The sequence below is a fragment of the Mytilus edulis genome, chromosome 9 (genome assembly GCF_963676685.1).
Source record: "Mytilus edulis chromosome 9, xbMytEdul2.2, whole genome shotgun sequence".
NCBI classification, from domain to species: Eukaryota; Metazoa; Mollusca; class Bivalvia; order Mytilida; family Mytilidae; genus Mytilus; species Mytilus edulis.
This window is the reverse complement of record NC_092352.1, coordinates 13,746,917-13,763,560: the sequence shown is the minus strand read 5'-3', so window position 1 is coordinate 13,763,560 and position 16,644 is coordinate 13,746,917. Positions and strand designations below refer to the sequence as shown.

General features: G+C 32.2%; 1 protein-coding gene across 4 annotated transcripts; it reads right to left on the bottom strand.

Moving 5' to 3' along the window:
• Positions 1–8,734: 8,734 nt before the first annotated feature.
• On the bottom strand, positions 8,735–16,420 carry LOC139487663 (noggin-2-like). Of its 4 annotated transcripts, XR_011655852.1 has the most exons (3): positions 16,232–16,420; positions 12,454–12,652; positions 8,735–9,749 (listed from the first exon to the last, which is right to left on the bottom strand). XR_011655852.1 is itself a non-coding variant. In XM_071272619.1 (2 exons), the coding sequence occupies exon 2, from the start codon at positions 9,729–9,731 to the stop codon at positions 8,940–8,942; it is 792 nt and encodes a 263-aa protein (XP_071128720.1). In that variant the 5' UTR covers positions 9,732–9,749; positions 16,232–16,251; the 3' UTR covers positions 8,735–8,939. The 4 variants fall into 4 exon arrangements, 3 of the variants coding, with proteins under 3 accessions (XP_071128720.1, XP_071128717.1, XP_071128718.1); XM_071272619.1 differs by lacking the exon at positions 12,454–12,652 and having other exon boundaries at positions 16,232–16,251; XM_071272616.1 differs by lacking the exon at positions 16,232–16,420 and having other exon boundaries at positions 12,454–12,588.
• Positions 16,421–16,644: the final 224 nt, after the last annotated feature.

Sequence of the window (16,644 nt, the reverse complement as noted above, 5' to 3'; positions counted from 1 at the left end):
AATTAAACACTTGATTCCTAATTCAGGAACACTGCTGATAGTTCTTATTCAGAATTTAACTTAATCTCACCTTTAGTCTGTGTCTGTTTAGTCGAACTGGTCTTCTTGAATTTTAAACTCAGAAAAACGTAAACTGTGGAAACCAACAATTTCCTATATTTTCCCCCAAACCCTGCAGCTTCCCCTGTGTTTCACAGAACAAAAACAACAAAATTGTATTTTTACACGTTCTTCAACTTTGTAATTGTTTGGCTTTATAAATATTTTGATATGAGCGTCACTGATGAGTCTTATGTAGACGAAACGCGCGTCTGGCGTACTAAATTATAATCCTGGTACCTTTGATAACTATTATGAAATGTTGAGCACTACGTCGTCAGTTCTCGATAGTTTTCAAAAGTATGGTATGGAGGGCATGTATCACACTATTAGTGGATGAAAAATTAAGAACCATTTTTTACACATGTTTTATCACTAGTAATGACATATTTTTATTTTTTAAAGTAAATAATTAGCAATTAAAATGTGGATTTTAGATTTTTTTTTTCAAATGTCCTGAATGGAAATCAGCTGTTTGTGTTACAAGACATTATGTAAGTGAGTTACTTGTCACTGTCACAATGAGGGCATTAATTTTGATTTAGTTCTAACAACATTTACAGGTGAACAGTATCACTTATCCAGGCATAGATGATTACTGTAAAGATTGTTGCCAATCTTTAATTTAAAAACAATATCTTTGGTTTCTGGATATTAAATAATGACTAAACAACTTTTAAAAGTATCAGAGATTATTATCAATAATAATAAATACAGCTAAATGAAATACAATATGTTAAAACGTTTGAATGTGTTTTTCGTGTATGCGTTATTACCTCTTGTATTCTTTCAAGCTTGGTTCAAATTCGTTTCGTTATAAGAAAAATCCGGTTTTTATAAGACTTAGCACGCCTTATCCTTGCGTGTAAGAATATAGTCCGTAGCCGGTCAAGGTTAAATGTTATTATTAAAGTTATCGAGAATGTAAACATAGAATTATATTGAAGGAATGGACAATTTCATCCGACTTTACACCGATTTAGGAATATAAAGCAGGTAAAATGCAGTTACTGATGAAATGTAGGATTAATAACAACTGAAAAACAAATGATGTTTCCCGAATGCCACATGTTGGCGGAATTTCATAACGCATAATAGGAAATTGTCAATTTTGCCGGGAACAATATTTTCGGCTAAACAAAACTATGGAAATATAATTAAACGTTCATAACACTGCCCTCCGTCAAATAAAATTTCGTCTCGAAATTACACAAACAATTAAAGGTGGTATTTTCTCAAATTAGAACTTTAAATAAACGATTTTAACAAGCACCTGCCGTGGAGCTTATAAATACATGTATAAAAGTAAATTTCAAATTAGATCTATCAATTATCTGAAATAGATATCAATATGCATATATATATTTCTGGCCACGTCTCAATTAATCTGATATCAGGATATCACGACACGTATTATTGATTATATTAAAATTATATCAATGAAAATAAACACAATTTATATACAAATAAATAATGTCAAGCATGTAGTATAAATTGTCTCTATAAATATTATAGTTAAAAATGATCACATCTTCTTTTGGGCACCACAACCATACTTCGTATCCTTCTTGTCGGTTCCTGGTAACTCCTCTTCCTGTCTTTTCTTCTTTCTTCCCTCTCACTCTTCTGATTTTCTTTATTTTTCTGGTTTAATAGTTCTGATTTAGTTTGGTCAAGTTCAGATTTTAGATTCTTCTTAGTTTCCTCCATTTTATTTAAATAATTTTCAAATTGGTTTCTCTCTTTGACTAATGTATCTGTTAAATTTAATATATCTTCTTTAAGGGTAAAAATAGTTTTATCATCTTCTGTCATTTCCACAATCACAACTTCCTCTGAATATTCAGGTACGGGTTAATATTCAGGTTCAATGTGGTTAATACAACAGTTATTTTCCACTAATGGTACATGTATGTTATGGACGGGTTGAACGGGAGTTATTTTAATTGGTATGAGTTGACCATTGGGACTTATGTCCAACTCAAATCTCTTATCGGACTCTTTACAATAGGAGTTATCAGATAACCTTGTACGACATAAATTAACAGCACTAATATGCTTAGGGAAAGAGTTTAAATGTTTCTCCAATTTGATTTTGTTGACGGCTCTAAATTTACACAAAACACAAAAATATGGTACTTCCATTTCTGGTAAATGTCTTTTTAAAAAATGATCCACAGCATTTTTCCTTTTTCCTTGAAATTTACAAAGGGAACACTGTAGGAAAACCATTTTACTGAAAATACATAAAATTAACAAAATTTTTATAAATCTTAAGTTTTAATTCAATTATTATATCACTTATAGTACATGTACATGTACAAGCTGATTAGTATTTTATGAAACTCTTGTCAATCAGAAGTACAGGACTTAAGTCTGTCAAAATGAACTATTTCAATTTTATTCTTATGAGATATTTCATACACCACAGGACTTAAAACTTGTGTGACCTTATATGGACCAACCCAAGGTGACTTAAATTTTTTATTAATGTTTTTATCAAATTTATAGACAAGGGACCCAACTTTATATTGACGGTGGAAAATCCTAGTATCATGATCACGCTTCTGTCGTTCTGCATATGATTTCAAGTGATCGCGTGCAACACTGTAAACTTCCATCATCTTAGCTCGTAATCTGGTGATATACTGATCCTCGTTGTCATAATCTTTTTCCTTTGGAAAAGGAAACAAAATAGAACTGGAAATGTTGATTTCCCTTCCCAGCATCATGAAATTAGGGGTGTGTCCAGTTGCAGGATGTGGACTACTTCTATAGGCTGATAAAAGAAGATTTATATACAAATCCCAATTATTAGCATTAGAATTTATGAAACTTTTTATCATTCCAGCTAATGTTCGGTTAAATCTTTCTATCATTCCATTTGATGATGGGTGATAGGCTGTGGTCCTAGTCTTGGAGATTTCTAGTAGTTTACAAACTTGTGCAAATAACTGACTCTCAAAATTCCTTCCCTGGTCAGTATGGATCTCCAGTGGTGCTCCAAATCTGGCTATAAATTCCTGACCAATTTCTCTGCTATAATGTCAGCATTTTGATGAGGAATAGGATAGACTTCCATCCATCTAGTAAAATAGTCTCCTATGACTAAGAGATATTTATTTTTGTTCTTGGTAATAGGCAAAGGTCCCATGATATCAATTGCTATGCGATCCATTGGATTACCTACTCTATAATCCACCAGAGGTTCAGTTGGCTTTCTTGAAGAATTCTTCAATCTGTTACAAATTTGGCACATTTTAATGTGGGATGTTACATCTTTTCCAATTCCGTACCAGGTGAAATTTTGCCTCATCTTTTCTTTTGTCTTGGCAACTCCTAGATGTCCAGAAAATGGTGTATCATGACAATTTATCATAATTTCCTTTTGAAGAATAGCTGGTCTATTAGCTGTAAATTGTGTTTGCCATCTTCGTCTACACGTACTACATTCTGCCAATTCAACCAATAACGCCGTACAGCAGGGTTCAAACTTGCCGCCTTATCTCTATCTGGTATAGAACCACTACTCATCCATTGGTGAAGAACTTTTATATTTTCATCCTCTTTTTGAAATACCGCCATCTCTTGATTAGTATACTTGGCTAACCACGTTCTGTTTGTATCTGGATTATTATAATGTTGTTGTCTGGTTGTAACCCTTATTTTACTCTCTGTGTCTTTACGATGAACTATTTTACTACTTAATTCTTTAATGTTGTCAATTTCCAACTTAAATTTCTGCCAGTCCTTCATTAGGCCTATGCAACATTTGCAGTCTTCATTAAATTCCTCTCTCTGCTGGTGTTGACATAGCTGATCATTGTAATCTAACCTTGACATTGCTTCAGCGTTGTTATGTTTGATGCCGGGGCGGACAGCAATGTCAAAATCATACTGTGCCAATGACTCGATCCACCTTGCTAATTGACCTTGAGGGTCCTTAAATGAATACAACCATTTCAGTGCAGCATGATCAGTTCTGATGGTAAACTTGTTGCCTAACAAATAATGTTTGAAATGGTGTATGAAAGTAACCATTGCCAAAAGCTCCCTTCTTGTCACACTATATCTCTGTTGGGTTTTATCTAACTTTTTAGAGGCATAAGCTATGACTTTTTCTTTTCCATCTTGTATCTGCTGGAGGTATCCTCATTTACAATTTCAGGACAGTCAGGATCCTACTTCGTCAAAATTATCTCCCCATTACGCCAGTTCATTTTCACAATCGTAGAAATGGAAGCCATTGTAGGGATGACGCGCTACCAATTTTGCTCTTGGAAACCGATAAATTTATCCACATTGCACCAGTACTATCCTTATATGTCAGTTGCATTTTATAAGAGAAATGTATCAACTCGCTAATGAGCACCAGTTAATGATCTTGTCTGCATTGATTCAACTTAAAACTATTGTTTGATCGGTTGTCAGGTGGAATTTTCGAAAATTCATCAACATTTAAAAACATTCTAATTAAATATTTCGTGGAAGGGCAGACTAGATTTTTTTAGTGGTTGAAGACTATAAACCCTAGTTATCACACACAAAAAATTATAATTTTTCGAAGATATGCATTTTCATCATCCAACTTGAAAGACTTTAAGTAAAATAATAGCTATTCGAACACACCTACTCTGTTTTTGTGATTCATTAGATAGGTATTTCACTTGACCCATATATTTCATCTTTTAGTACTGTGATGTTTTTAAGTTATAAAGTCAACTTGTAGCTTTGATATATAAAAATGATTGAATCTGAAGCGAGACGGTGTATGAAATATTCTTGCTTTGTACGATATCAAGACAAAATATTCAACTCAAACACGCCCCAACATAAAAAGGTGCACTCGATTTTCTCTTTTCGATACTATTGTTACCCATTTTTTGGATTTTTTTCTTGAGTCGCATAATAGAAGGGCAGACACGAAAATTACTGAACTAATAAATTAATATGTTTCCGTCCTCGGTAATTTTTTTTAAAGAAATCGGAGGATATGCATTTTCTACATCCAACTTGAAAGATGCCCATGTCGTCGACCTGATATCTAATTGTTCTGCTTAACTATGTACTAGATAAATTGAAAGCTTATGCAAATGGTTTTTTTTTTAAATATAACACTTCGTTATTGAGAAGAAAACTGTAATTTTGTTTGTTTCTATTAACTTTTAAATTTTTTGTCACTATAGTAAACATTACAGTACACATATATCGCCTTCTCTAACAAAGAGCTTCGATTCTTTTGTTCTATTTCAATCGGGTTTCCGACTGAGGACAAGGAGAAAAGCACTAAATGTTAGACTGAAATATATTAATTTGAATTTTAAACATTGAATACATTTTATAAGATAAACCTGCATCACCTGGTGCAAGAAGTTGTGTGTCAAAAAACTTATAACTTGTACAAAAACCCTGTACAAATTATAGTTTGTACAAACTTACCACTTGTACACAACATATTTAACCTTAGCCGTATTTTTTTAATTTTGGGTCATCAATGATCTTCAACTTTGTACTTGTTTGGCTTTCTTTACTTTTTTTTTTTTTATCTAAGCGTCACTGATGAGTCTTATGAAGACGAAACGTGCATCTGGCGTATTGAATTAGAAACCTGATACCTTTGATAACTGTTACCATGTCGAAATGTTCTATTGTATTGTTTATTTGTGTATTTCTCTGTCTTGAATGTTTGCAATTATTTGTACTGTCATTTAATGTTGTCTAGCCACAAAATCAGATTCAACCTACTATTTTTTTTCTTCAATTGTCATGTACCAAGTCAGGAAAAGGGCAATTGTTATATTATAGTTCGTTTCTGTATGTTGCATTGTCGTGTTTTGGTGTTGTTTTTTTTTTTTTTTTGTTGCACTGCAGTATTCTGTTGTTTCGTTGTTTTCCTCTTATAGTTTATGTGTTTCCCTCAGTTTTAGTTTGTAATACGGATTTGTTTGCTCTCAATCGATTTAGGTAGCAAAACACAGTTAGAAGTTTAGTTTCTTATTATGGCTATGTGGATTTTTTTTAATATGAAAGTTTTTGTACAATAACAATGATTTTTAGATAGTTAAAGAATGATAAAGCCGTCGAAGTGGGTTTATATGAACATTTAGATTGCTTTTAGCATGTTTTATAGACCATTTTTCTGCTTGACAGTCCGCATTTTTCTTATTCGTACCGGCCATAGGTCCAGAAATTATTGTAGTATGTTTCAACAAAGATTTGACGCTCGATCATTTCAATTCAATTTTTATGGAAAAACGAACAGAAATGCATATAACATTTTTTTTTACCTCTTGATAGATAAATGTATATGGTTTTAGTTATAAAGATATCACTCTAATAAATTGAAATTTTTCTTTGGAACCTCTTTATAGATAAATGTCTATGGTTTCAGGAAAGATATCACTCTAATTGAATATCAAACAAATTCAGATTGTTGCCATGGTTTCACCAAAAAGAGATTATATTTCACCATTGTAACTATTGGAAATCAAATCTATAGAAGATTCTCTTTCCATAAATATACACATGCATAACACAAGTATTAAGCCTCATTTGTTAAAAAGAAATGAAAGAGGGTGTTTAAAAATTGTGAGTGTCAATTTTAAGTTTTTTCCTAACTATGTCTTGCTACCTTATGGCAGGTCAAACCAATTCCGTCCCCTTTTCATCGAATGTGACCTACCAAATCAAACTTATCACCGGGTTTGTACTTTCATGAAAAACACGACGGGTGACACATGTAGAGCAGAATCTGTTTACCCTTCCGGAGCACCGTGTTTTTTGTTATGTACTGTTGTCTGTCTATTGGTTTTTACTATTTAAGCCTAAGAGTAGGCAGTTTAATTTCGACCTTGATTTTAAATGTCCTCTTTGGTACCGTTCGCCGCTCGTATACTTGCTCAGCGAAATGCATGCTACGAAATACTAGTCACACTAGTCAAACATTGGTCAGATGTTCCTGGTTTTGGACAAGCGCCAAAATGTGCAGGGTGAATCATTGTTTGTGACACAAATACACAGCAATACATGTATACATTAAACTCCGTTTAAAAGAAAAAATTTATGTAGCTTAACCTGTGATTTTTTTTCTTAATCAATGCATTTCTAATGATACATAAATTGTAGCAGTGCAAGCACTAGGAAACTTAGTTGTTTTAGTAAAGCCTTAAACATGTTCATCATAAAATATGATGTCTTTCTTGTAACATTGCAGTATTAATTGCATAAGGCTTGTATGAATTAATTCTTCCCTTACTCGGTGAATAAAGGTAAAGTTACGATGAAAAAATCCATTGAAAGCCAATTGCATTAGAAGGTCGAAAAATACCAGAGGGACAGTCAAACTTATAGATCGAAAATAAACTGACAACGCCATGGCTAAAAAAGAAAGAAACAAATAATAGTTCACAAGACACAACATCAAAAACTAAAGACTAAGCAAAACGAATCCCACCAAAAACTGGAGGTGATCTCAGGTGCTCCTGAAGGGTAAGTAGATCCTTCTCTACATGTGGCACCCGTCGTGTTGCTCATGTTATATAAGTCGTGAATCCTAAGAAATTCTTGTTTCGCGTTATTCGACGCCGTATTCCTTGTGAAGAAAACCGAGGTGTATCTACCATGTAAGTATAATTTCATGAAACTTTAGAATGTAACAGTTGCAAACTTATTTTCTACAAAAAAAGTAGTACATGTGCTAAGCATTCGGTGTTCCCGGGTCTAAATAAAGACTAGACCCTATTCGAGCACGAGAACGAGATCACTTTGTAGGCCTCTTAAGAAAAAGTTAAAATAAAAAGAAAACAATCTGAATTAAAAAAAAAATTATAAAAAAAAATGACAAAGTGAAGACTTGGAGACTAGAAGATCAAATCTGAAACTGTAAAATTTGTATCGACTTGAAAAAATTGCTTCGGGGCTACTGACTTGCATGCAATTATTTCAAGTCGATACACATTTTACAATTTCACATGTGGTCTCCTAGTCTAGTCATCTGTTCTTCATTTCTTCACATTTCCTAGGACATCGATACATTTTGCTTCTGTGCATCTTAAAATGTCATGTACCAAAAATTTAAATTACAAAAATACTGAACTCCAATGATATTTTAATAGGAATGTCCCTAATCAAATGGAAAAATCAAAAGCTCAAACACATAAAACGAATGGATAACAACTGTCATATTCCTGACTTAGTACTTTACAGGAATATAGCTGTTGTTATCTAATAGTTCGGTTTTACATGTATGCATGTTGGGTTTTTTTTTGTTACACTTCTGTGTTCTGTTATTTTGTTGTTTTCCTCTTGAAGTTGATGTGTTTCCCTCGGTTTTAGTTTGTAACCCGGATTTTGTTTTCTTTCAACCGATTTATGACTTTTGAACAGCGGTATACTGTTGCCTTAATTTACTTTATTATGGTAACTTGTATGGATAGACATCGTGAATGAGGTTGCTCTCTTGTGCAGTTCCATCGACATACCGTGAGTGATATTTGTTTAAATTCTGCACACAACTTTAAAAAAACGAAAAGTTGTTTTTATCAGAATTTATCTCCCTTTGGTTGTTTCAAGTTGTGTCCTATAAATTACTAAATTAGTTGTATATTAAGAATAACACGCACATACATTTAACCAAAAGTTATTTATCTTGTTTTTGTATTTACATAAAGGGAACAATGTATTCAAATGTAATATACACTTGAAATAAAAAACAATGTACACATAATTCTACAATGAAATGTGTTAATGGTATATTAGTTTGTTGAGTATAAGAAGACCTCGGGAACATTTAATTGTTAGATGATGAATTGGAGGTGCCCTGCAACATGAATATGAGCCATTCAACAAGAACAGACACATTTACTGTTGACAGCATACGGAATTTTAAGCCATTTACATCTCATTCCTCCATATCGGTCACGCCTTCTTTTCCTTAAATCTTTCACGGCGTTACTGTATTTTTGTTTGTTTCGTCGTCCCTTTTTATGTTTTCTCTTTCCCCTCCGACAATTCCAACGGAGAATGCGTATGACCTCGCCCTCTGTAGGAAGACAAGACATACCAGGAGGCCACGAGCATGACACTTCTGTCGTACAGATGCCTTTACGTATCCAACGCGGCCAAAACATGCTTCCAATGTCGATATATACAAAATGAATATTGCACGTTCCGTGAAGCAGAAGCCATCGTTTGAATAAATCTAAGGTGTGATCAGAAATATTGGCAACAGCATTGTCACTGTCTGTTAAGGTCATATTAAGTGTTTCAACGTCTTTCATGAGTTTTTCGTCAATGATTTCTGAATCTGAAATTCTCACTTCACTTTGATCAGCATCAATTGGACGTTCAATTGACATCCATTTATCATTGAAATCATCACCAAGTTTCTTTATTAAACGCTTTAATTTCAAATCTTGCTGTTTTGGAGCATACCTCATAAATCCGGGAATCTCTTCGTTTATCGCATTGTTCAATTTATTCTTACGTCGATTTCTTCGATCCTCTCGGGGTATTTTATTAGAAAAGAAATCCGTACCAAGGAGGTCTCCATATTTAAATGTTTGATATGACAATACAATGTCAGACAACATTAAGAGAGGAATTATAACTTTCAGGTCCAACATAGTCTTCATTTTTACATATTTTGTTAACTGAAAAAAAAAATAAGAATATTAAAAAAATAAAGCTATTCTAAGTTCAATAGGTTTTGGTGTACAGATTTATATGTGACTTTGCATGTAGCTCTAATGTGTTATGCTCGACAATCATGTGTCGTGTCCGCTGACAATAGAAAGTTTGACTATTTAAATCAATTAACCAAATTTTAACCGGGGTACACATAACCATGGTCACCCTTTAGATAATTTCTGTTGTGTCAATTAAACCCTTGGTAGAGTGGATCATCTGTCTGGGTGTGGGGGATATATAAATACGCAGCCCCGTCTTGTAGGAATTAGGACGATTTTAAATTCGATTCCACGTGTTTAAAAAAAAGTATGCGAAAGAACCCATGCATTAAATACACAAAGGGGTTCGTTGGCGGCAAACATGATGACCATTATATAAAATCTCGTCGAGGTTTCTGAACTGCTTTAAATTGAACACGGAAATCTTCAACTAGTATCTGATGAAAGTAGAAAAAGAAAGATGCATACAAAGCGGCAAGTCTGAATCCAAAAAGCTAACAGGAATATAAAGATATGTGATCACCTGAAATTCTCCCATCCAGTTGTAAAACCCATGATACAATAGAGCGCAAGTTTCGCTGTTTTTGGATGTATAAATACGAGGACAGAGTTCTGCGTTCGTTACTAATGCCTCTTGAAAGGCGAGTTCTAGGCACGTAAAATTGCCTATACAACAACATTATGTTTATTAGTGGTTTGTTTCAACACTATTATCTATCACAGGGTAATTTCAAGCCCAAAATCCCGGTCGGTCAACTTCAAAGAATTGAATATATTTTATTTATTTTTTCATTTCAATTTAAATTTACATGAAATAGTTTCGACCACACGTTCAAGTTTCGACAAAACCTTAAGCAAATGACTTTTAAATAATAAGTCTTAAAGCCAAATAGAAAAGAGCAAGTCAACCAGTCTATAGCGACATCTTTCTGAAGTGCACGTAAAAGTGATTCCCTAATTATTTTTTTAATTCCTGTGTATTTTTGACACGAGTTCGAGTAAAACGTTGATGTTTCTCAACATCGACCGTTTTACGCGAAAATGTCAAGAAATAATATTACAACTGGTTAAAATGATGGTAGCGTGCAACGGATATGTATAATACCTGGATACAAAAACTTAAAAGATTAGGGATACACGACTTGATAATGAAATAGAAATAACAAAGCTTTAACCATAGATTAATGTACTCAATATCAGACATTTATCACTTTAGCTATAATAGAATATAACAAGTCAAGTTGATTTAGTGTGCAATGTTACATAATGAAGATAATTTTTCTACATCAGATAAATAAAATGCTCTTCAGATAAATCAGAGGTCGAAGGTACAAGTGCTTTCAAGCTTTTTATCTTTAAAATATCCTTTCTCTGTATTAATATTATTTCGTTCGCAACCACGACTTATAGTTTTATTTTTTCAATTAAAAATAATTATTTTTTATAAGTTTTTCTAATAAAATGAAAAAATAATATTTACCCGTTTCTTTTGAAAAAATTTATCTGAATGTTTCAATTCCTGTTCACGACGACCCTTGAAAAATACCCGTTCATGGTCGCCATTTCTGGGTTTTTTCTTGGAGGGGACGTTTTTTGTTTTATCTTTTATAGTTAGTGGCGGTTCCAAATATTAAAAAAAAATAGTTCTTGCATCCTTTGTAAAGCATTGATATTGATATCGACTACAGAATATTGGCTGATAATATGCAGATCTTTACTAAATGAGAAAAAATAAAGCCAACAGTAGTATACCGCTGTTCAAACTGCTCTTCAGATAAATAAGAAAAAAACCTTACATTTCTGCAAGGTAATTCAGCAACTATATGAGAAGAGGTTGGTCATGTACGTTCTTGAGATTTGAAAATATAGTGATTCACATTTCACAAATGATTGTTACGTTCATGGAGCACAGCTTTATTAGGAGACCAATTGCGTTGTCTTTGCTGGATGTTTATGTTTACACTTGTATATAACAGAAACCATGATAACTAATGCATCTGATGTAATGTTTTTACATGGTCATCCTTTTTTTTTAAGCAGCACCAATTTTTTCATTAATTTTGTTTTTCTGAGGGAAAAATATGAATAATATGTTATTAATTCTTCAGTAATATACAAGTTGCCTTTCTATTATCAGTGTTAAGTGGTGTAGTATATTTTACATTTACGTAATTGTGACAGTAAAAGAGTTTTGTTTTTCTTCTTTTGTTATTATGCATTCCTTAGTGTCCAAATAGTTACTGTATATATGCCACGTTAGTTAAGAATGACTATTTTGACTTTACCAATCTCATATATATATATATACAGTTTTACAACAAAAAACGATGGTTGTATGCACTATTATACTGTTTATAATTACTTAAAACATTTATAGTCGCTTCTGCAAAAAATTTCAAATATTAAATAGCAACTATTTTCTAAAAATGTTAGTTGGTCAAACATAAATATATTTATACATAAAGAGAGAAAAAAAAATAATGTTATGAAATTATATTTAAGAGAGAAGTATGTGGCAAATTACCCTAGTAGTGTCAACATAAATTGTCCTTGTATTTTAAAATTTAAAATAATGTGTATGTTTTGTAATTTCGAAAAAAGCAATTTCTCCTTACCTGTTCAGTTTAAGATGTTCCGTAACAATTACATAATTTAAGAAGTATTGTACCTTTAATTTACCAGCTATTTAACACTGGCTTGCGTCAACCTATCGAACTGTGAAGGGTTTGCGTCTGGTTGTTGATATATCACTGCCAAGTACTACTTCATAGCGTAACTGATTATCACGCGCTTTTGTTCTATTGATTAGCCGTATCTTATCTGTTGATCTGTTCTTCTGAGCAATTGAAGACAGCAACATAAGTCACCTTAGTATAAAATAATCAATTTTCTAACTACTTAATTGTAGATTGATCGTTATTGAAAAGAATGGAATGTGCGAAAATTTGATATGGTTTAAACTGTTGTTTTTCTTGGTCAAATACTTTCGACTAAAAAGGTATATCCTTGTTATTAATTGATATATCGAACTCCTCACACGAACATATTGTACTTTAATTGACACTTAAAGAAGAAACGTGCAATATGCAACATACAAGTAAGTAAAAAAAGAGCATACATTGAATTAAGCAGTGTAGCCAAATTTACAATGATATTCAGTGCAATAAAATCATATATTGATAAATAACAGATCGAGAAGTAGACCAAAATAAGCGAAAAGGTAAAATCACAAAAATACTGAACTCCGAGGAAAATTCACCAGACGTAAATTGAAGTGGTAGTTAGCATTATCGGACACCTCACGACCTTCAGCAATGAGCAAAACCCATACAGTATATATAACGACACGAAGATGTGGTTAAATTGCCAATGAGACAACCCTCCACACGAGACCAAAATGAGACAGAAATTACCAACTACACAGGCCACCTTACGGCTTAAAAGAATAAGTAAACATAGCACACAGTCAGCTATAAAAAAAAAAAGTAAAATCACAAAATTCTGAACTCAAAGGAAAATCCAATCGGAAAGTCCCTAATCACATGGCAAAATCAAATGACAAAACACATCAAACGAATGGATAACAAGTCAACTGTCAAATTCCTGACTTGGTACAGGCATTTTGAAATGTAGAAAATGGTGTATTGAAACTGGTTTTATAGCGCTACACCTCTCACTTGTACGAGTCTCATCAAATTCCGTTATATTTACAACGATGCGTGAACAAAAGACATAGATCTAGTAAATAAAATAGTCAAAATATGGGTATAGCAGTCACTGTCAAAACAAACAATTTTACAAAAAAGCACAAAAGCATCTATTAAGTTAAAAACAAATTCATTGATTCGCGTGTCTGACGTCAGAAAATTAAAACGATCACATAGAAAGAAATTTTGTCGTTCAATGTTTATTCAAAACAAAACGATAAAAGGGAAATATAAAATTAAGTTGTTCTTATTTTCATTTTTTTATAAATGAGAATATAAATGTGTTTCTTTTTTTTTAAAGAATTTTGTGTTAAACTTTGCCACATAGATATCTGTTTCTGTGCTAAATGTTCAACACTGATTTTTGTACAGTTTTTTTTCTGTGTTCATTGTGCAATTCTAATTTGGTTCATATGTGCTTTTTTGTATTAAATGTTAAATACTTTCTATTTTACACTTTGTAGATTTCTGTCGTTTCCTTCCGAGTTGTCTTCCTGACGGAACAATGATAAAAGATATCAACAAAAAAGTACGGGAACGAAAATAACATCCAAATGAAACCTTTGATTTGACCTTTTAAGGAATGTCACTGTAATATTTTTTTCAGTCTATTCAAAATAACATAAAAAATGTGATACACAATGTATAACGAGCGTAGCGAGTTATTTAACAGTTTGCACCACATTTTTTATGTTATTTTGAATAGAAAATTTTGCCACCGAGGTCATATGTATAAGGACATATATTATTAGTTACATTATAGAAATATGGCCACTCTTGGTCTTCTTCCGACCGGCGGTAAAACCACGCTACCTGCACGTTAAGCACCTTGCAATAACAATTTAAGTGGCTCGTATATGGCCTTATGCAAGTCACACCTTTAGTATCTACTCATTTTACCTTTATTTTTAAGTGGCATTACAAATTTCCCACCTTTCATCTTTATCGACCTCAAATATACATGACTTTCCTATTGTATGTATTTTTAGTTTGTACTCGTTCTGAACATGCAGTAATATTTGCCACTGGACATTAAGGAACCAACAATCAATTACTTTCATAATAGATATCTTAGTCTTGAACAAATTATACGGTTTCTTAAGTACAATACTTTATGGAATAAATTGGAGTGGTGTCGTCACTTGCTTTTATTTTGAATTTTTAGATTTTTATCCAAATCAGCTAAATCAGCTGTTAATCATATTCGGTGTAAAATTGAAATGAAATTCACAACAAATTATTGTCATCGTACACAACATTTTAGGTGCAAACTCTTTGAAACTAAGTACTATGAAACCTAGTGGCGCAAATGGGTTGTAGAACGAAAGGCGATTTTTTTCGGGCTAAAAGGTTTCTCCCCCAAGTCATGTTCACAAGCACATTTACTCTTTTTTTAACAGTTCATATAGGTATAATTTAAAAAGACGTCTATAAATTCAACTTATTTCATTTATTTGTTTCCACTTTGTTTTGTTTTGTTTTGTTTTTTATTTTATTTTATTTATTTTTTTATTTTAAGTTTGTATATTATTTTCCGTATTCAAGTATTTTTTTTATTAGAAAAAAGGGATTTCAAGTGCAATACAAAGTTTTCAATAATACGATCTTTTCTCTAATAATTAAACTATTTTCTTAAACATCACCTAACATATACTTTATTTATTTTGTTGGCAATTGAGTAATAGATATCTTATAAAATGTAGGCTTCCAGAAAGACGCCGGACAACGTAAAACCATAATTTGCCAACTGTTGATTGCAGGTTTACAAAAACACATGCTGCTTTGTTGTTGTTTGTTTAAACAATAACATATATATCTATTGAATTGCTAGACAGACAACATACTAAATCTACTATTAAATTAAAGGAAGTATGTATAACAAATCATGTGGTATTTTAAGAAAATATCTTAAATATTTACCAGACAAATGCATTGAATTTGACAAAAATATGTTCAACAAAATATACAGAAATCTTCAACATTTTAACAAAATATCAACAACATTTACTATTGTAGTTTAAACTTTGAAAAAAAAAGGAATCAAATATAAAATATGTGCACTTAAAACTTATTTTGCTTATTTGTACAATGAATTCTAACACATAACTGCAACTGTTAAGTGTAGCTAACCTTGACACAATAACAACACAACAATGTTCTGCTCCCAACTTTATTCCTCAATCTTAAGATATTGACTAAACTGACATTGTGTCTAATACAATAACTTTTTCTGACCTGTCAGAGTTTTGGGTTAGGGGATAAAACTTTTCATGAAACTGCTACTCGATCGAATGACCACGCACCACCAACCACATTGTAGACCGGTACAAAAAGACGACTATTGCCCACCAAAACATATACGAGATCATTAAACTACTGAATAAGAACTAAGCAGTAACAGCATGTGCAAATATCCAGTATGCAGCAAGATAAGATCGTCCTCCAAAAACACGACAATACAAAGTAAAGGACACTTCAGTTACCGTTAACAATACTGAATTGGTACAAACCTTTTTCTGTGTCGATTATAAGATATAATTGCTGTTTGTTTCTGCGTGTTTTTTTTTTATTCATTGTCAGATTTTATAGTGAAGAAAAAATAATTAAAGTAGAAGCTTTACAAATGCATACTTTTTTCAAAATGTTCAATACCTCTTTGTTTTATATTTTTTTATTATTACATGTTAGTTGTGTATAAAAAAAGTACTTTAAATGTCAACTTTTAAATATATGTCATACCTTATTTTTGTTACGCTTTCATGTCACACCGAATACTAGTTTTCAGCAGCCTTCAGTTGCTTATGGATATAACCAACATTCAGTGTTATTACTTTGTGCATATATATAATCCACTTGTGTTTTTGTTTGTGCATTTAATCCACTTGTGTTTTGTTTATCTCGTCCGTATACCATTTCCTGACTAACTGCACTCGGTATAAATAAGGATAAACCTCCTTCTGTTCTACTACTTATGGCAGACTTTGTAAATTTTAGACAACAAAAGAATAGAATTGGGTTAATGAAGTTCGTTTTAAGGTATGGACGAGTTGGTGTGACCAAAATATTACAAAGACTTTTTATCTTCGTGTATCTTATAAAGGTATAAAAGACAGTAGGGGTAGTTGTTGCTTGCTTCTCGTACTATGGCAAGC